This window comes from Physella acuta, unplaced genomic scaffold, assembly GCF_028476545.2.
Source record: "Physella acuta isolate Inbredline_101_S28 unplaced genomic scaffold, ASM2847654v3 ptg000710l, whole genome shotgun sequence".
In the NCBI taxonomy this organism is placed as follows: Eukaryota; Metazoa; Mollusca; class Gastropoda; family Physidae; genus Physella; species Physella acuta.
Genome location: NW_026732229.1, coordinates 110,261 through 132,669, shown reverse-complemented (window position 1 = coordinate 132,669; position 22,409 = coordinate 110,261). Strand labels below are relative to the sequence as shown.

The 22,409-nt window shown below is 37.4% G+C and overlaps 1 protein-coding gene across 4 annotated transcripts in view; it reads right to left on the bottom strand.

Annotated features, from left to right (window-relative positions):
- LOC131949702 (proton-coupled zinc antiporter SLC30A2) overlaps positions 1-19,083 on the bottom strand; it is a 31,164-nt gene extending 12,081 nt beyond the window's left edge. The window contains exons 1-4 of one of the 4 annotated variants that reach the window (XM_059311562.1): positions 18,967-19,083; positions 12,937-13,403; positions 2,121-2,146; positions 324-437 (exon numbers count right to left, since the gene is read on the bottom strand). In XM_059311562.1, the coding sequence (XP_059167545.1) occupies positions 324-437; positions 2,121-2,146; positions 12,937-13,355 (559 nt within the window). In that variant the 5' untranslated portion in view covers positions 13,356-13,403; positions 18,967-19,083. Of the gene's footprint in view, positions 1-323; positions 438-2,120; positions 2,147-3,379; positions 3,632-4,770; positions 4,808-12,936; positions 13,404-14,176; positions 14,295-18,773; positions 18,892-18,966 lie in introns of those variants that run through there. The other 3 variants (XM_059311564.1, XM_059311563.1, XM_059311565.1) reach the window with 3 other exon arrangements.
- Positions 19,084-22,409: the final 3,326 nt, after the last annotated feature.

Here is a 22,409-nt window from a genome sequence, read left to right as displayed (position 1 = left end):
ACAATTAATGGATTTTGTAATTAATTAGTTAATTAGTTACCACACAATGGCAAGGCTGTGAGCTGGCAACCCACCTACAATTAATGATTTTGTAATTAATTAGTTAATTAGTTACCACACAATGGCAAGGCTGCGAGCCAGCAACCCACCTATGTTTAATGGTTACAATTAATTAGTTAATTAGTTGCCACACATTAAAATATTCAGCAAGACTATAGTAAAAATAATACAGTTTAAAAATAATTAATTTGCAAAAAAATTGTTTTGTTTAGATGTTATTAGTTACGGGCCAACCATCTCCCCCTCATCAACACCATCCTTACCAACCATCTCTCCTGTCATAAACAGCAGACACAGGACACTGGCAAGTATGAGTTTGGTCCTGGCCTTCTTGTTGATACTTTCTTTCTTCAGCTGAGAGTGGCAGTGGCTGTCATCTGGAGCATTAGAGGTGGGGGGAGGGGGTAAATACAGGTGAGAGGTAATTATACAGGTGAGAGGTAAATAGAGGGAAGAGATAAATACATAAGTGAGGGGTAAATACAGGTGAGAGGTAAATAGAGGGGAGATAAATATACATGTGAGGGGTAAATACAGGTGAGAGGTAATTACAGGTGAGGGGTAAATACAGGTGAGGGGTAAATACAGGTGAGGGGTAAATACAGGTGAGGGGTAAATACAGGTGAGAGATAAATACAGGTGAGGTGTAAATACAGGTGAGGGGTAAATACAGGTGAGAGGTAAATACAGGTGAGAGGAAAATACAGGTGAGGGGTAAATACAGGTGAGAGGTAATTACAGGTGAGAGGTAATTACAGGTGAGAGATAAATATACATGTGAGGGGTAAATACAGGTGAGAGGTAAATACAGGTGAAGTGTAAATACAAGTGAGGGGTAAATACAGGTGAGAGGTAATTACAGGTGAGAGGTAAAAACAGGTGAGAGATAAATATACATGTGAAGGGTAAATACAGGTGAGAGGTAAATACAGGTGAGGTGTAAATACAGGTGAGGGGTAAATATAGGTGAGGTGTAAATACAGGTGATGGGTAAATACAGGTGAGAGGTAATTACAGGTGAGAGGTAAATACAGGTGAGAGATAAATATACATGTGAAGGGTAAATACAGGTGAGAGGTAATTACAGGTGAGGTGTAAATACAGGTGAGGGGTAAATACAGGTGAGAGGTAATTACAGGTGAGAGGAAAATACAGGTGAGAGATAAATATACATGTGAGGGGTAAATACAGGTGAGAGGTAAATACAGGTGAGGTGTAAATACAAGTGAGAGGTAAATACAGGTGAGAGGTAATTACAGGTGAGGTGTAAATACAGGTGAGAGGTAAATACAGGTGAGGTGTAAATACAGGTGAGGGGTAAATACAGGTGAGAGGTAATTACAGGTGAGAGGTAAATACAGGTGAGAGATAAATATACATGTGAAGGGTAAATACAGGTGAGAGGTAAATACAGGTGAGGTGTAAATACAGGTGAGGGGTAAATACAGGTGAGAGGTAATTACAGGTGAGAGGAAAATACAGGTGAGAGATAAATATACATGTGAGGGGTAAATACAGGTGAGAGGTAAATACAGGTGAGGTGTAAATACAAGTGAGAGGTAAATACAGGTGAGAGGTAAATACAGGTGAGAGGTAATTACAGGTGAGAGGTAAATACAGGTGAGAGATAAATATACATGTGAAGGGTAAATACAGGTGAGAGGCAAATACAGGTGAGGTGTAAATACAGGTGAGGGGTAAATACAGGTGAGAGGTAATTACAGGTGAGAGGTAAATACAGGTGAGAGATAAATATACATGTGAAGGGTAAATACAGGTGAGAGGTAAATACAGATGAGGTGTAAATACAGGTGAGGTGTAAATACAGGTGAGGGGTAAATATACATGTGAGGGGTAAATATAGGTGAGGGTTAAATACAGGTGAGGGGTAAATACACAGGTGTGGGGTAAATAGAGGGGAGAGGTAAATATACAGATGGGAGTTAAATACACATTTGGATGATATATAAACAGGTAATGGGGGGGGGGGGGTTAATTTAACACTAAATAATCATTATATAATGAACATGACAGTTAATTCTCTGAATTACTGAACTTACTTGAAGTGGATTCAATACCATCTGTGCTGTAAAGCAAAAAAGAAAATTTTAAAATAGCAAAACTGTGATCTTTAACATAACATTTTAATGATTATAATGATTCCAAACCTAAGATATATGAATAGAATGATTAAAAGGATCAGATAAAAGAGTCTGAGGTACTATGAGACTACAAGTTTTTCTCTTCAAACTCTGATGTTCTTTAATCAATCTAGTAGATCAAACATGAGATGGTGCTTTGTTTACCATAGACTGACACAGTGCTACAAATAGCATGTCTGTGTTGTGTACCCACCCACCCTAATTAATTTAATTAATCTAGTAGATCAAACATGAGATGGTGCTTTGTTTACCAGAGATTGACACAGTGGTACAAATAGAATGTCTGTGTTGTGTACCCACCCACCCTAATTAATTTAATTAATCTAGTAGATCAAACATGAGATGGTGCTTTGTTTACCAGAGACTGACACAGTGCTACAAATAGCATGTCTGTGTTGTGTACCCACCCACCCTAATTAATTTAATTAATCTAGTAGATCAAACATGAGATGGTGCTTTGTTTACCAGAGACTGACACAGTGCTACAAATAGCATGTCTGTGTTGTGTACCCACCCACCCTAATTAATTTAATTAATTTAGTAGATCAAACACGAGATGGTGCTTTGTTTACCAGAGACTGACACAGTGCTACAAATAGCATGTCTGGAGTTGTGTACCCACCCACCCTAAACTTTTACATTTAACACTAGTGGAATATTATCCCAGACCCCCTCCCTCTCTGCTCTGATACTTGCTTTAAATAATGTTTTCAATGATGGGATAGATCTATTTAGTGCACATTATTTGATGTAACTGATTTTCTTAACTTGTTAAGAAAAGAGAAATATAACGGAGAAATGTAGAGGGTAATATCCAAAATCTAGATTATTGAAGCACATTTAATACAGAACAGTTTATGATCTCGTTAAAAAAAATTCAGTAATTTTTTTTTTGGGGGGGGGGGGGGGCGGAGTGGCCAAGCGGTAGAGAGCTAGACTGCTAACCCTTAAGTCTAAAGTTCGAATCCAAGTTCAAGTCAGTAGACTGTCCCTGAATTCACCCACCTCTGATGGGTACTTAACTCACAGCAGGAAAAGTTAAGGCGGATGGATTGTGCTGACTACACAATCCCTTTATATGTTGAAGTCACAGAAACAGGTGAACTCTACTTCACTTGCCCCATAGACCACCGTCAGGTTTGGAAGTTGAACTTTACCTGGTTTGGTGATGCGTGTCCGAGGTCTGCAGAATGTACGTCACTTTTTTCTTCTCTCCGTCCAGCTTGGTTTCCACCTTCTCATAGAACTCACCCCCGTTACCCTTATAGCTGGCACCCCCCTTATAGCTTGCACTACTGTACGACTCCGACAGAAACATTGTCTCTTTTTCCTTATCCATCCTCACACACTAGAGTCAGAAACTGTACACTTAAAGTCACTGTTGTTTACTGGTTAGTTAATGGCTGCCACTAATGTTTGGTTTTCAAAGCTTGTGTTAGTAACACAGTATTTAACACCTTTTCTGTTGAGTGCTAAACTAAATAGTTTTGGCATAAGATTTTGTTCTTTAAATAAGAGGTCACTGAGAGTTCTATGAATGATGTGAAATGAAAATAACAGGTCAAACAATGTTGGGCAACAAACAATACAACAAGCCAGGAAGACAGTGTGGTGATGGCCTTTTGTGTGGATAAACTTTTGTATGACAGAGGATTCAGAGTATTGATGGGGGACCTAATAGAGGACCTTAGTGGAGAATTGGTTGAAGACATAATTGAGACCTCTGTGAAGAATTGGTTGAGGATCTAATAGAGGACATTTGTGAAGTAATAGTTGAGGACTTAATTGAGACATCTGTAAAGATTTGGTTGAGGACTTAATTTAGGACCTTTGTGAAGAATTGGTTGAGGACTTAATTTAGGACCTCTGTGAAGAATTGGTTGAGGACATAATTTAGGACCTCTGTGAAGAATTGGTTGAGGACTTAATTTAGGACCTCTGTGAAGAATTGGTTGAGGACATAATTTAGGACCTCTGTGAAGAATCGGTTGAGGACTTAATTTAGGACCTCTGTGAAGAATTGGTTGAGGACTTAATTTAGGACCTCTGTGAAGAATTGGTTGAGGACTTAATTTAGGAACTATGTAAATTCTTGTTTCAGGACCTATTTGAAGAGAGAACCAAGACATGAACAAGGTCATTGTGAAGTCTAATCAAAGGACCTTATTGTAACTGAGATCACCCATAAAGTTCTGATTCACGATATGAGTATGAGGGCCCAGGCCCAGGTGAATGAGACATGGTACAAAATGTTAGATGGCCCTGTTATCATACTTTGGTAAAGACGACCCTTTGAGTGAAAGAAGTTTGAAAACAATGGATCTGAAATGTAGCCTACGGGTATAGTTGGAGTTAAGACTACAAAATATTGTACAAATAAGAGATTCTGTATCATTCATCAAGACCCATTGGCCTTTTCCCCCTAGTAAATCTATATTTATAAATATAATAGAAATGATATAGGCCTAAGCCTAAGATAAATAATTAAATATAGGCCTATGCCTATTAATTAAACAATACACTAAAACATGCTACAGAACTAACCTACCCAAAGTTATAACAACTTTACGGTGGCAATAATTATAAAACGACAAATGTCAATGGCCTAAAGCAGGGGTCTCCAAACTTTTCAGTCCGAGGGCCGCATAAACTATCAAATTTCAGTTCAGGGGCCAATTTCTTCCAGGCTTGTCTTTGATTTTTCGGGGCAAAGTTCCTCAACCATCACTAACAAACGATTTTTCCTTGGACGAAAAGATCTCCGCGGGCCGGATGAGAGGACTTCGCGGGCCGCATCCGGCCCGCGGGCCGTAGTTTGGAGACCCCTGGCCTAAAGTGACACTAAATATCTTGAGAGCGAGAGAGCGGGCGTACAAGACAACAGAACAAGATACCGCGGTACTACCGCCGGTAGATTTGAGATTACCAATCGCTTCACCGTGCCAAACTACAACAATCCCACCGTCAACAACACAGCTAACAACCCCTACCACTTGACCTCGAACTTTCTAACACTCATCGATAACACCTCAAGTGAATCCAAACGTCCATCCAACGAAAAAAAAATATTCTATTCTATAAAGTTTACATAGACATAAATTTTCACTGAAGCTCCAAACAAGAAACACAGTGTCCGTTGAATTACTCAAATGACCGATAATAAAACTCCGAGTGCAAAAGAAATCGTCTGCAAAGAACTCGTGACCTTTTTCCAGTCGGGTGCAACTATTTATCTCCCCGACCACGGAAAATAACCCAAGATACTGACTGAACTGGTGAACTTTGTCAACAAACTGATATACGGTCATTTCAATTTTTTTTAATTTCTAAACGTCGGAAATACTCGGGGAGTAGCGTCGTGTGAAAACTTGCCTAGGCAAACGTAGGCCTAGTGATTTGGACAAACGTAGACCTAGTGATTTGGACAAACGTAGGCCTAGTCATTTGGACAAACGTAGGCCTAGTCATTTGGACAAACGTAGGGCTAGTGATTTAAAATGTAATCCAAAGATTAAAAAGGCATCGCTTTTTGTTTTCTTTTGGTGTCAGTTTTATATGAGGGGGTGGGGTGTAGTGGTTGTTTAATGTAGTATTTAAGGAGTTCACCTAAATTACTGTAGGACAGCTGTTTACCCATCACCTACCCCATAAACGTCATTCATCGTTTCGCCTTAAACCACCATCCAAATATTATACATAGCAAAAGGTATGCAAGAATAAAGAAAAATCAAATGCCGTATTATAAAAAATTAAGAGTGCTCGACACTGGGACTCCCTATAAACGAAATTACTATGTACTATTTTGTGTTTGTTTTGTGTTTGCGTGCAGGCTCCATATAGGCTGTAAAGGTTTCCCTTTTGAACCGGCTTCTGTCATCTCAGCATATGAAGCGATAGTGTTTCCAGTGTGTTTCTAACGTGAGTCAGGTACCCACCAAAGCTGGGTGTGCTCTGGTGCCGTCCTATGTACTCGAGGTCGGGATCCGAACTTGAGACTTTCGAGTTAGCAGTCGTACGCTCTACCCCCCGGCCACGCCGTCCAATACAAATACATGTGTGCACTATATAGTGTGTGCACAATCCATATATAGTATGTGCACGATCTCTATAGTTTAACACAAAGTGCCAAATGTATTTTATCCAGAGACCCAGCTTCATGACCAAATACCCATATTTAAAAAAAAAAATATTTAAAAATAACAACCTTGATTGAGGTGTTTCATTTAACCCTGTCTAACAAAAAAATTATTTAAAAAATAACAACCTTGATTGTGATGTTTCATTTAACCCTAGTTAACAAAAAAAAAATTATTTAAAAAATAACAACCTTGATTGAGATGTTTCATTTAACCCTAGTTAACAAAAAAAAAATTATTTAAAAAATAACAACCTTGATTGAGATGTTTCATTTACCCCTAACTACAACACGACCCTCCATAAGCGTGACGCACGTGAATATCAAGGCAATGATACTCATTAAACAGGTGGTGGGTACAAATTAAAGTTAACCTTGACCATGCACATAAGCTGATCAAGACTTTCAGTAAGGTGGGGTGGGGAAGGAGCTTGACAGGCCTATATATCAACATTGAACAAAACCTCGATCGACGTCCGACCCGAGACCATAGCTAGACAAATATACATTAGAAACGGAACGTCTTGCTGGAGTCTTCACATTTTAACACACATTCACTAGTGGGGGGGGGGGGGGGGTGGCTAAGCCAGAGTTTCTTCCAGGCATCTCTTCGCCCCCTCCCCCCACCCTCCCTTCCAGAAGAAGGTCTACCCCCCCCCCCCCCGAACGAAATGGAATTCATAAAGAAAATCTATACTTTTAACAGTGTCCACCTCCCCGGAAGTCTTAGTCCGCCTCCCCCCCCCCCCCCGGGAGAAAAAAAGTCTGGAAGAAACTCTGGGCCAAGCCCCAACAGCTACCAGTTGAGTTGAAGTCCTACAAAAATAAACCTCAGGCAAACACAATTCCAGTGTTTCTTCCAGACTTTTTTCTCCGGGGGGGCACTTGAAATCTTCGGGGGGGGGCGGTAAACTTTCTTCGGGGGGGGGGGGGGGGCGGACACTGTTAAAAGTATATATTTTCTATATAAATTATATAAATTTCATTTCGTTCGGGGGGGGGGGGGCGGTAAAAAAATTTCGGGGGGCTTTGCCCCCCCCCCCCCCCCGAAGAGATGCCTGGAAGAAACTCTGCACAATTCCCAGCATAGATCGTCAACACACTAACTGTCACAGCTGAGCGGACCGCGAGACGCACACGTGCACGCGCGCGGGCTAGCAGACGACACGATCCAAGGTTCAAGGTCAGACGTGTGAAGCGGACGAGACCACAGACGCTGACACTCAAGTGATTACCATGTGGTAATTAGTGAATGGCACGTGATCGTGTGTACAGCTGCTAATTAATGTCCAAAGGTTATTTTCATAGCAAGCCGAGTACAAATACTAGGTAGGTACTAGGATGGAGGCAAGAGAAACGAATCAATTTAGAAGTGTGTAGAGGGGGGGGAGTAGGATATTCTCCTTGCCAGACACAATAAATACAAATAAAACCAAAATATAAAAATTCTGTAAAAAAAAAAATGCGTGGCATAAGTGTAGTTAAAACTGACAATGTGTTGGGGGGGAGAGATATGTAGAAAAACAACATTTAGGACTAGATCTAAAGGGGTAAAAATGTCTTAAGATTTTATTTGGGGTCGTCCATAAATGACGTCACACTCGTTGGAGGGAGGGGGTGGGGTCCGTAATTTTGTGACGGCGTGAGAAGAGGGGGGAGGTGGGTTCACATGATGTGACGTCACACTCTTGCATTATGCAAAAACAATGTTAGAAAACGAATTTTAGCCGTTATTTCGCGTTTTAGAAAAATGTTTTAATAAATTTTAAAAGGAATTGATTAAAATACTCTATGTTGACAGTTCAGGCAAGAATTTGGTAAAATATCGATGTTTTAAGAAAAATTCAACTGCAATTTTGAGGAGGGGGGGGGATAGGGTGGTTGTAGAAACGTGTGACGTCATTTTAGTGTGGGGAGGGGGGGGGCTGGCTTTTTGTGACAATGTGGAAAAAAAGCGTGACGTCATTAATGGATGACCCCATTTTTTTTTTCTAGAAAACGTTAAACTGACATGGTGTAATGACAAGTGGTAAAAAAGTTTCCCTTTCAAACCTGACGGTCTATGGCAGGTGTCGGCAACCTTTTGAGACGGAAGAACCAAAAGTTACAATTTTCAAAATTTCCCAGTTTTTAAAGAGCCACAAACATTTTTTATACCAATATTGTATTATTCAATTAGGATTAGGTAAATAAATTTGATTTTGCTATTTAAAATAAATAGCTTTAAATAAAAACATAGGACTATCCCAATCCCCTTTAGAAGCAGTTAACTTTTACTTTCTTTACGGACATCACCTGCTCAGTGGGTGTCTCCCATTAGCCAGGCAGGCCTCAACACGGCAAACTCAACTGGCTTGGGCATCAGTTTTATTACCGTGTATCGGTCTTTTCTGTCCTTTGGATCTCACCAGGTTTATCTCCCACCCCACCTAACGCAAGGTAAACTTGTACCACACCGTCCAGTACACGGCTCAACAATAGTAACTAATCACTTTAAAACTACGTCACTCACGTCAAATTAAAGATTACTAACCGATATAAACATGCATTTTGAATAAAATGACATTCACATTTAACGATATTCGAAAAAGTGAGCACTTGGGCAGTGGCAAGCATGTTAGTCGCCACGGGGCTGGCTACAACACTGCTGTGGGGCTGGGCCTGGTGCCCAAATGGCTGTCAGCTGTCCGTATACTCTCTATTGCACCTATCTCACTGTTCTCTGATGAGTGTTTTTATCCTGTTTAAAGTTGAGTTTCTTTACACTATAATATTTGATGCAAATTTTCTGGAGGGGGGGGGGGGGCGGACACTGTTAAAAGTATATATTTTCTGTATAAATTCCATTTCGGCGCCCCACCCCAAATTTAGGTCAATATAGGCCTATGTTAATCCGCGATGGTGAAAATTCAACCCCACCTCCCTAATTTGGAAAGGTCGGTGCGCTTTTTACCAGTCACTTTGCCTTTAATTTTTAAACTTTATTTTGGTGTCACATAATTGGTGTAGAATACGATTGAATAAGTTCGTAATTTAAATTTCGAACATTTCAAACAGTTATCTAATTTTAATGTTGATTTAGTGATCGCTCCAACGATTGACGGGGCGTTCCAAAACACGTGCAATTTTGGTTTTTAAGTCTCGTTTCTCTGACTTTGAATTAGAAATATGTTCTGGTTATAGAGTTTTGTAATGACGGGGTTATCAAAGTAACGTACTTATTTGGTAAGTTTTGATGAATCGTTTAGATTTGGGATTAACGGCGGAAGGCTGTTGCTTATATGGTTTCGTAGGTAGAAAGTATCGAATTGTTAAGGTGTCATATGTTTTATTTGGCTGTTGTGTAGTTGTAGGTCTAGTGGAATCTGATTGGTAGTAGAGATATGAGAATTTTGGGTGATGAGGTATCGTAGTTCTGGAGTTTGGGAATATTGAGTCGTGTGGTATTAAGCTATCGAATTGTGTTGACTGTTAACGTGTACAAGTAGGTCCAGTGAAATCGTTGTTGATTGGAAGTATCGTTTGTAGAGCTTGGTGAAGTTAAGCGAGTTGGTGTGGTAATTCTGGAGCATCGAGTCTAGTTATGTTTAGGTATCGAAGTTTGTGAATGTAGTAGAGTATATCGATTAGTCGAGTTTATCGTAAGTTAGATGATTTCAATTCAGGATGAAACACACTACAGAGAAAGGTAGGCGTTCTCTAGCTGAAAAATCCTTGCTTTTTAGGTATCTATATTACCACTATAATATTATATAGGCGGGAATTTATAACTTTTTATAAACTTTTTTTTTTCAAATTATCATTTTTTTTGTATATTTAATCAATAGTTATAGTAATGTCTTTGGGTGTCTTAGTCAATCCCGAATTTGATATTTTTAAAGGTGTCCCTTTGTTTAGGGAGTCCAAAATTTATATTTTGCTAGATTGGATGGAAAGGCGTTGTTTAAACGTATGTCATCAAAATTGACTAGAAGTATGTTATAATAAAGCTACCGTGTTTCGACTTTCAAACCAAACCTACAGTTAAGTAGTCAATTGATAATATATAATTTCTTGCCACGGTTAGATAGCTTATATAAAATAATTTTTATAATTATTACGTAATGAAATTTAAGTCGTTTTGTTGTGTTTTTCAAGTATGTCTTAGTTACACGTGGTAAATTTAGCTATTTTTTTAAAAAGTTATTTCCCTTGAATAAAATTTTGATATTTGGATTTCCGAATGGGAAATAATTCATTTATTTCAAATTCCTAAACCTTAGGTTAACCCAGGGGTCGGCAACCTTTTGAGACGGATGAGCCAAAAGTTGCAATTTACAAAATTTCCAAGTTTTAAAGAGCCACACACATTTTTTATTTCAATATTATGATATTTTATAAGTCTAATATATATATATATATATATATATATATATATATATATATATATATATATATATATATATATATATATATATATGTAATAGAAAGTACATTGAAATAGGGAGTAAATAATTTTCTAATATAATAGCGAGTGTTTATTGTTTATATTTATTATTATATCATTCATCACCGAATGTTGTAGAACAATGTTTTTAATTTTCGAAAATGAAAAAAATTATAAATATTTGTGCATGGAGCTGAAGAGCCGCATCTTGACATCAAAAGAGCCGCATGCGGCTCGCGAGCCGCAGGTTGCTGACCCCTGGTCTATGGGGCAAGTGAAGTAGAGTTCACTTGTTTCTGTGACCTCGGCATATGAAGAGATAGTGTGGTCAGCACTATGCCCAACCGCCTTTATTTTCCCTAACGTGAGTTAGGTACCCATCAGAGTTGGGTTGACTCAGGGACGGTCTACTGACTCGAACCCGGATTCGAACTCGAGACTTGCGGGTTATCAGTCCAGCTCTCTACCGCTAGACCACTCCGTCCCATTATCAAGTGAAATTTGAAGAGTTACGTGGGAATGCGAGATAGCGCAAGTGATCTAACCCAAACGTCCCTAGTTCGGACCTCGCGGCAGATGAGACCCGTTAGCCTGGGACACTAACCCATCTAGGAGAGAACACTCCAACATGTGCATACTGTTCTTGCATGCACGAAGGTCAAAGAAGCAAATCGAAAAAGAAAGCATGCTGAGCCAAAAGGCATTACGTCACATAAAACGCAATACTTAATTATGTTGGAGGTGATTCCCATCCAATAATATAATCATAGGCAAAGAAGGAGAAGGAAAATTACAGTAGGCCATCTGTATGGACAAGATTTATTTTGTCTTAAATCTAAGAAATATTGAAGTTCACCATTAATTATTTTTTCCCCGCGGACCGCACTGGGTGTCTCTTTTAGGGGGGGGGGGGGGTGACACCGTGGCGAAAAATGGCAAAATAAGCTTTTTTGCCAGTTCAATTAATGATTAATTAGAGTTAACCCACTATAAATAACTGACTATAGATAAATATATTTACTATTAACTGTGCACATTTTGAAAATTTACAGAGGAAAAAGGCTTTGTTGAGTTTTTTTAATCAATGACCGGAGAGGGGGTGACACCAAAATCTAATAATTTAAAATGAAAACGATGCTTATTGCACAAATATTAATAGGTGGATTGTGCGTACCAATTGAAGCCATTAGGCACAATGGGGTGTTACCAATTGCAACTATATATATAGATATATATATATACATATATATATATACATATATATATATATATATATATATATATATATATATATATATATATATATATATATATATATATATATATATATCACATAATTTCTTTTTTTTTTTTGGGGGGGGGGGGGGGAGGGGGTTGACACCATGAGGTGCTGCACTGGGTGACACTCAACCTAGCATTTCCACTGGTACATCTAGATCTAGTACGTCTTAGTTCATAAGGTATTTAATAAACCTTTTAGATTGATCCATCTCAAAAGATTAGACTGAGTGGATCAGCACTATTTACCCTCTTGTTTTGTCCAGTGGTACCAACACATTTTTACTTGTTGCTATAACTGTATAATTGGATGGTGTGACCAAGTGGTAGAGCACTAGACTTCTAACCCAAAAGTCTCAAGTTCGAATCCAGGTTCAAGTCAGTCGTGCCTGTGAGCCCACCCAGCTCACAGAAACAGGGGAACTCTACTTTACTTGCCCCATGGACCGTCATGGTCAAAAAGGGAACTTTACTTTTTTTAACAATACAGATGGAAAACAGTTATTTCACTGACTCGTAATTGTTACTATGCCACCAGAAGTATGCTATAACACTGGAATAAGAAATGGAGAGACCGGCGCAAAATTTTCCCATTTTGAAATCTAATGAGCTAGGCTAAATATTTAACTTAACTGGACTTTCTTCTGCCAGTCTAGCAGTTTATAAAAATATACAGGCAAATTTTTAAACTAGCCTGACCAGAGTTGAAATATTTAACAGCAGAATTTGAAGAAATACATTTCAATGTGGTATTGTTAATACCATTTATAAAAACCTATGTAGCTTTCTACATATCTTAAAGGTTTTTAAAATGTTTAGCCTCTTACCTGTCAATGTAATTTGTTTTGTTAGTAATTAAATTTACAGATACATACCTGTAGCTGGTCAGGTCAGAAACACTACATCTGCTGACTGGTCTACGCACTAAAGACCTTTTACTTGGACCCGGAGAGCTTTCTCTGCTGATGATCTCTTGAGCAATGCCATTATTTGCAGTGTAAGAACTATTCACAGCAGACTCTAGGCTTAAACAACTATTTTGTCTGGAGCCAACAAATACATCAAGTTCTGCTGGTGGTGGTGGCAGCTTAGAGAGAAGTTTTGTCTTATCAGAAATAACTAACACTTTGTTACTAGGCTCAAGGGAGGCTGGGGATATCAACTCTGCTGCAGCACAGCCTGTGCTAGGTACATCTGCTGCGTTGATACTAGAATACAGGAGCTCTTCGTCATCCTCACACTGTATAGATCCACTAGCACCCAACAGGTTGGATGAGGGGAATATAGACGCCATGATATCCACCTAACTCATTGATTTGGAAGATGTTTGTAAATCCTCTATCTAAATTTGGAAAAAAAACATGAATCGATGTGAAAAAACTAGAGTTAGATATAGATTTTAGGTTTCGTCTAGGTGATAACTTGTTAGCGAAAGTAAAGGAGGTTGGGTATGGTGCTAACCACACTGTCCCTTCATATGCAGAGGTCACTGAAACAGGTGAACTGTACTTCACCAGCCCCAAAGACCGTGAGGTTCAAAAGGGAACTTTACTGTCAATGTACAAAGTACCTGTAATAAAATCTTCGATATAGACAAACCACAATTGACAAAGCTATTTGTACTGGTATCAGTCACTCCCCAACCCTGGTAAAGACAAAGAAAAAAGATCAATAACAAGACTAAACTATTTTTTAGCTGACAATGTCATGTCAATGTGTGTTTTGCATATTTTTTGCACTGTTCAGGAAGGCTCAGTCACATCAAAAAAAGGGGGTGGGGGTGCAGTCAGCACCCAGTAAAACCAGTTAGTGCGTGACTCCACATTGAAAAAATCACAAAAAATTACTGTTAAAACAACAGCTAGCAAGCTAGATCTAGACTAGTCTATTAATAACTATTAAGTATTAAAGTCTAGTACTCTAAGAGTCTAAGTGAGTCTAAGTGAATCTAAGACAAGAGATCTAGATTCTCTAGGTCTAGATCTAGCTGCAAGTAAGTAGCTTAGGCTTAATTTAAATTTAAAAAAATCCATAGATCACAGTTAGTTAGACCTAGATCTAGATCTATCAGCTTATAAATAATATATTATTTTTCATTCAAGAAAAACAGCTTGCCTGAGTGAAGTATCTGAGAATCCAGCAGATAGGCGGAGACTCAGCTGCTAGAATGTACATCGACCTGTCCTAGATTCTAAGTCTAGATTGTTGCTCGACCACTCATTTGTTTTGTAAACACCAAAGATTGTGCTTTTTATTTTAAGAGTGGCCTCCCTGTTTCAGGTGTATTCATGTAAATCCCGAAAGAGTTATAGATCGATTGACATTACAGAAGGTCTGAGTTAAAAAAAAAAAAGTATTCATGATCTAGATTCTAGATCTAGATCTAGAGTCTATTTACATTACAGAAAGTCTGAATTGAAAAGAAAGTATCCACTAGAATCTACTTTCTTTAAAAAATAAAAAGCATCGTTTGAAAAATATCAGTACATCTAACTGGTAGATCTATTACCTAAGGGAAATAATAAGTAAAAAAAAAATAGTCTTCTTTTTTATGAGACCATGATTTCCTAATGTCACTTATTTCAATATTTCAGCATATTAGTTATATATGCTACAACTTTACTAGATCTATAGCTTATTCGATGCAATTATGTCGATTATTGACGAATGGGCAGATTACAACTCCTTTTCCTTTTTCTTTTTTTTATTTATTTATTTATTTATTTATTTTGAGCGATGGCGACGTGACCTAGGAATAGGATTAGTTGAACTAGAACTATGCTTTACGACAAAAAATTAATTAATTTGTCTTCATGACATAAAGCATTAAATTGGCTGTTTATAATAATTCTATATTTCGCAAAATAGCTCAAAATATTTGTTGCTTTTCCGATCAGTTCTCTTAGCCTGGGACAATTAGTATGTCCATAGTTTAATAATGAAAGTAGCATTGGAAGACAGTCTAACAGTTTAACATACTTGAACTGTAAACAAAGTCAACCACCGAATCAGGGTGTAATCACTGGTCTAAATTTTAGATCCTAGTTACTAGGACCTAGATCTAGTAGATCTACTCAAGTACTGAGTTAGTCTGTTACTTACATAGTTTATTTTTTTATATTATTTATTAATTGGTAATCTATAGGCCTATTATTCTATAGTTGACTATAATTAAATAGTATAGTCTAATTTTAGCCTTAGGCTTTAGGTAGGCCTACGTAAAATCGCCCGCAACTAGATCTAGTAATGTGAAAAACAGGTGACTCCTTAAATTTTAATAATTATTTCACATTTTGAGGAGGATTTAAGTTTTGAAAAATACAAAAATGTTTTCTTGTTTCATTTATGTACCTGTTTTTAAACAATTGAATTAAAACTTTTCAGTAGGCCTAATAAATGAAGACTAGCAATGTTTCCAACAGATGGCGATGCAACCATTGCTCGGATGATTATAGATACCGGCGTCTGAAAATGGAATCTTCTTTTAAAAAGGGGTGTTGGGTTGTTAATAGTATTGTAATCTCAACTAGTTTTATGGTTAGAAATTAGGGTTAGGCGTATGGTAGGACCCGGGTTGGGGTTAGGGTTAGGGAGAGGGTTAGCATTGACATTAGTCAGCCATGTGTGTATTTAGTTAACCAACAGTAACCTGACACCCCTTTTTTAAAGAAGATTCCATTATCAGACACCGGTATAAACATTCTCCCGAAGCCACAATATTTTACAAAGGGCTGCTGTTTATATAGCAAATCTTGCTCACAAACACTGCTGTTTTAAGTTAATTTCTGGCCTATATTGATATATTTAGCCATTGATTTTGTTTTATTATTCATTTATCTATAATATTTGACACAGATAACACAATATACTTGACAATGAGGTAACTTTTTTGTACATTACTAGCCGCTGGCGATTTTATGTACCTAAAATGATAGATTACCTATTCATGGGTCAATAGGCATATAGGCCTAAGCCTATAAGATACATTTTTTGCAAATTTTTAGTGTAGTTCTGCTAGCAGCAAGGGCGCGGCCAGCAGGCTATCTCTAGGAATTAGATTCTAGATCTCATCTCACTCCACTCAGTTAATCATTGATTGTCATAGTAGTGATAAGTGAAGATCTAGTTCTAGTATTCTAATTCTAGTAATAAATATACTAAGTTCTATAAAAATACTAAACAAATTGGGTAGCCTAAAGTAGGCCTATAAAACAGAAGTAGATAGTTAGATCTCTTAACAAACGCGAGTCAGTTTCACACAAAACATTTTTTTTTTAAAACTTTGTCGATTCTAGGTTTCATTTGTTAATTTTAAGTAAAATTTTAAGTCGACCTTTTGCAATCCTAGCAGAACGAGACCCGGCCTAGCCTCGACCAACGGGTGGGCTTATTGTATAGATTTAAATATAAATCCAGTTCCAATAATACAAACCTATTATTACTATTAGGGGCCCTTTGCTCTTGTCTGAGTCTGCCTCATTCAACAACTATTATATTAATTACAGAATGGCTAAATAGACTATGTAATATATATGTAATGTGCACTAAAAATAGGGGAATACTGAAATAATCAAGCATCTTTTAATGCAGTAGATTACCTATCCCTAAAACAGATTATTTTAAATGAAAGGATATACTTTAATTTAAAGGGATCAAATATTGAAGCTACTGCTAGTATTATAATTTTATGATGTGTTGTTCTTTGAAGTCTCATTTTTCATTTAATGTAATACTTCTCAGCAGTGAGCCAAACATTATTGAATGTAATGTTAAAGCTCTGTTTTTTCAACTTAAGTAAAATAATTTTACGCTACATCAACATTTTCTATGAATATTTCAGATAAAAAAGCTGTGTGTATGATCCAAACTGAAAATTATATTTCTTCGGCACAATTTGTTTCTTCAACTACTGTGAAGCTTCATTATTGAGGACTGTATAAAAGTTTACCATGAAGCAGGAGCAAACTGTACAGGAGCAAAGGACGTATTTAAGGGAAAGGTTTTTGAGAATGCTTGGCTCGATCAGTGGCACCCCGGCCAATGTTTCCATGCAAGAAAAGACAAAAGTACCCTGCAGGTTTACTGTTGCTGATGTTGAGTTCCACCACATTCATGTTGCTGATTTGGTCACACCCATGGGGGTGATCCCCCGTGCCACCCTGCGCAGTTCGGATATCATCAGCATAGATTTGCCGCAGGTGGATGTGACGGAGAAAAGCTGATGGGGGCCCTAGTGGCTTATCCCTTGTAAATATTGTGTACTTAAAATTAAATAAAAATTAAAGTTTGCTTTGTTTCTATACATTTTGATTTTTTGTCAGCTTCATGTTATAAAATGTAATTCTGTCTATCTTTACCTTAAAGAAATTAATAATTCTAAGTTAATTAGGGCTCTAGCTTAAACTATAAATAAATTTTTATGTTTTATTTCATCATCTTCTGTCTCTCCAGAGTTCTCTCTCCTTCTGTGGTACTGGTTGCAAGCAATCCAGAGTTCTCTCTCCTTCTGTGGTACTGGTTGCAAGCAATCCAGAGTTCTCTGTCCTTCTGTGGTACTGGTTGCAAGCAATCCAGAGTTCTCTGTCCTTCTGTGGTACTGGTTGCAAGCAATCCAGAGTTCTCTGTCCTTCTGTGGTACTGGTTGCAAGCAATCCAGAGTTCTCTGTCCTTCTGTGGTACTGGTTGCAAGCAATCCAGAGTTCTCTGTCCTTCTGTGGTACTGGTTGCAAGCAATCCAGAGTTCTCTGTCCTTCTGTGGTACTGGTTGCAAGCAATCCAGAGTTCTCTGTCCTTCTGTGGTACTGGTTGCAAGCAATCCAGAGTTCTCTGTCCTTCTGTGGTACTGGTTGCAAGCAATCCAGAGTTCTCTCTCCTTCTGTGGTACTGGTTGCAAGCAATCCAGAGTTCTCTGTCCTTCTGTGGTACTGGTTGCAAGCAATCCAGAGTTCTCTGTCCTTCTGTGGTACTGGTTGCAAACTATCCAGAGTTCTCTGTCCTGCTGAAGCAATGGCTGCCACCCACTTGTTAGTTTTCTGATTAGTACTCTCTGGCTGGGTCAGTTAGTTTGTCCATAATTTTATAATGAAATTAGCTATGAGAGACTAACAAAGTAGAGTTGTTTATCCTGTGTCATTCTCCAGCTAGTTCCACATGTGAGTCATCTTGATAGTATTTGCCACAAGCTCTTGTTGTAATAAGGTTTCTATTTTAGTATCATCTTGATGGTGTCTGCCCCAAGTTCTCATTGCCTCTTGATTTTGTGAAAGCCTCTGTTTGGTGTTGTTGAAGATTTACACAGTGTGTGCCCTCTCTAACATCTGTTTTTGTTTTTTTTTTTGCTAAGCAGAGAGACACATCTTTTGCTAATATTGTCTAAGCAATGAAAATAGGGGATTCAGCCCAAGCAGCTGCTAATGAATTTATGAATTCTCTAATTATTCACTCTTATCTAAACTGTGATTAATGTATGTTGATCAACCATTTGACAAAGGACTAATCATTCAGTTAAGAACAACATCATAATTATCATAATACCACCACCATTTAAGACAATTTTTAGGTTGGGAGCATGAGTTAAAGTCTGTTTTTATTGATCTACTCCTTTAATATTTTTCTATTTATACAGAGAGATACCAGAAAATACAGTTAACATTTACATAAGAACTGATTGGTAGAAACAAAAAATGTGTCCTTAACTAGATTTAATACATACCAGTAGAAATAAATGTTGATCATTTGCTATAGTTTCAACCTATTTACTATTTTAAAACAAATATTTCTAAACACATTACAAAAGCTTTAAATACAGTGTAAACTGTAATTATAATAATAACCCTGATCACAATAAAAACAGGGTTTAACCTGGCCTGATAAATATATGTTTATAATCAGCACATACAAATTACCCAAACACAGCTATTCTTTCCTTCCTTCTGTATTCATCCATTCTTCTTTCACTCAGTGTGGGCGATAATCATTTCTGACCTAATTATTTAATCATTGATCATCACTTAGACAAACAATTTACTCTAAGGTTAGAGGTTATCAGGTAGGAATGCCAGTTGTCACTAGTGATGTTTGATCTGTGTAAAAACTTATCTATTTTGTTTCGTTATAATTCAACTACCTTGTCCTGATTTTGTAGCGAAGTGTAATAGAACTTAAAAACAAGGGGAGGTAAATCTGTTTTGCATACTTGCAGAAATTTGAGTTCGATAAATCCATACAAAGTTAGTATTTGTGTGATGTTAAGTTAGTGTTCGGGTAGAAAAAAAAACAAGAAGAGTTGTCATTTAGAGAAGAGTTGCTGTTCTTTAAAGAACAGTTGTGGTTCGTTAAAGAAGAATTGTCCTTCAGAGAAGAGTTATTGTTCTTTAAAGAAAAGTATATGTTGGGGTTGAAACGGTGAGAGAGAGGTGTATCGCAGTGATACTAATAGACCCGATAACAAAGGGCTAGGTTTGTCAGTATGAAGCTCGACATACATAAACTATTAAAATGTATATAGAAGTTTTCAATGGTACCATTGAATCAAGGGTATTTAAAATTGATGAAATTTTGTCAACTGAAAATCTAACAAAACGTATTGTTTTAAAAAGTTCTTTCCCCACCGCCAGGTTTTACAGCTAGTAGAAACTTTAAAAATAAGCAATCAAAGGAACGAAACAAGCCGAGTGAAAACAACTCACTTTATTTACTTGAAAGATATGTGTCGATCATGAAACAAATAACAGGAGATATTTAAAACATTTTCGTTTGATCCTAAGACTTGGTAGTGCTACATAACTTTGACAAGTGACCTTAGGATGTGGTTTTGCCACATAAGACAAGAGATACATGATGTGGTTGTGCCACATAACTTAGACAATAGATACTGGGATGTGGTTGTGCCACATAACTTAGGAAATGGATCCTAGAATGTGGTTATGCCACATAACTTAGGCAATAGATCCTAGGATGTGGTTGTGCCACATAAGACAATAGATCCCAGGATGTGGTTGTGCCACATAAGACAATAGATCCTAGGATGTGGTTGTGTCACATAAGACAATAGATCCCAGGATGTGGTTGTGCCACATAAGACAATAGATCCTAGGATGTGGTTGAGCCACATAACTTAAACAATAGATCCCAGGATGTGGTTGAGCCACATAAGACAATAGATACATGATGTGGTTGTGCCACATAAGACTATAGATCCCAGGATGTGGTTGAGCCACATAACTTAGACCACAGACTCCCCAGCCGATGTCTTGGTGCCACTCCCTGCCACAGATCCTGAAGCGTTGCTCCCTCCGGCAGACGACGGAGCCCTGCTCTCTGCGGCAGCTGTTTCTGCTTCTGGAACTTTCTCCACTTCCGGTGGTGGAGACTTGGACCGGAGTCTGGTCATCAGAAAATAAAAAACAAAAAAATATTTCATGCTACCCCCTCGTAAGTTTTGAACTGTATTAGAACCCTTCGGTCATTGTTTAGTCATAATCTCTAAAATGTTGCAATATATATATATATATATATATATATATATATATATATATATATATATATATATATATATATATATGTATGTATGTTTGTATATATATATGTATGTATATATATATATATATAGGTATAGATATATATATATAGATATAGATATATAGTAGAACATGGAATATATATCTTTTTCAAATTAAGTAAAAACGAGTTAAATTAACGATATTGATAGAGATATTAGACCATACCTTACAACATGCAGAGCAGCAGCACACAGATTACACAGGACTAAAACGTAAGCGACAATGGTAAGTGTCCCTATGGGTACTTTTTCTTCTGAATAAAAAAAGATTAAATTTTTCTTAATTTTTCAATAGATTTATGTATTCAAATATCAGCTATTACAACAATGTGTAGTATTTCCTGGAATAGCCTGTAGTAGGAAAATAAGAACAAGCAACGCTTTGATTTTTCCGTTTATCATACAAGATATGCATTTGCAGATTGAAAGCGAAAACTGTTATACTGGAGCCTGGTCATCCTTTACTCCTGACCAATCAAATCACGAAAACATTTTACTTACTAGTGGCTTATGTTGCATTGTATGTTGTTGTTGTTGTTTTTTAAATCAAACAGATTTGCGTGTATAAATATGTATTTATTTATTTCTAATCTGAAAATACATTGGCAAGATAAAAATCCTTATATACGCCTGAAGGGAATGCCGATATATAACAGTCTAAAAGAAAATAGTAGAAAGGAGGTATTGGAATGTAGGGCACAGCCTCCGTTATGCAGGTAGCAGTGCCACCAGAGACACTTCCGTTCCATTTCCAGAGAAAGGAGGAATGGAAGATAAAAATTGTGTTTTAAGATCTTTTGAAATAGAAATTGGTGGGCCTAAATTGGGGGAGATCTTGTGAAATAGAGATTTGAGAGGCCTAAATTGGGGGAGATCTTCTTGAAATGGGGTCTTCCATAAATGACTTCACACTCAGAGGGGGGGGGGGGATTTCAGATGGTGCGACGTCACACTTTTGCATTATAAAAAATTATTTAAAAGGGAATGTTAGAAAACTAATTTTAGACGTTATTTTGCGTTTTAGAAAACTGTTTTAATTAATTGTAATAGGAATTGATTAAAATACTCTATTTCAGATAAGAGAGGGGAGGTTAAAATTGTCCAAAAAAAGCGTGACGTCATTTATGGATGACCCCAATAGAGATTTGGGTGGCCTAAATTTTGAGAGATCTTTTGAAATAGAGATTTGGGTGGCCTAAATTTTGAGAGATCTTTTGAAATAGAGATTTGGGTGGCCTAAATTTTGAGAGATCTTTTGAAATAGAGACGGGGTTGAGAGAAGTGCACGAATCTAAAACATGTTCTACTCTGTCTGGCTAATGAGCAATGGTTTGATCCTGTAATAAACGTATAAGAGAAGTACGAATTCCTCATATGCAGTTTTATTATGTGTTGTTTAAAATGTGAGTGCCAAATACAATTTAATTTTACAAGAAAATGTTTAAATATGTATCGATATTTACCATCATGTTCTTCTTCAATTGGACAAACGTCTACAATTGTAACTGCCGTTACATTTTTGTCATCGTCATCATCCCAATAGCCCAGTTCACGGGGATAAAGACTTTGAGGCTCGGCAATACAGTATAATTTGGATCTGTCCCCAAGCCCAGCCGTACTTGTACCTGTGGTAACATTTGTTGGTGTGTTAATCTAATAGGGTACAGAGCTAGACTGATAACCCGAATGTCTCGAGTTCGAATCCGGGTTCAAGTCAGTAGAATGGGGGCGCGGACCTTTGACCACAGGTGCTTTGACCATAGGGGCTTTAACCATAGGGGTTTTGAC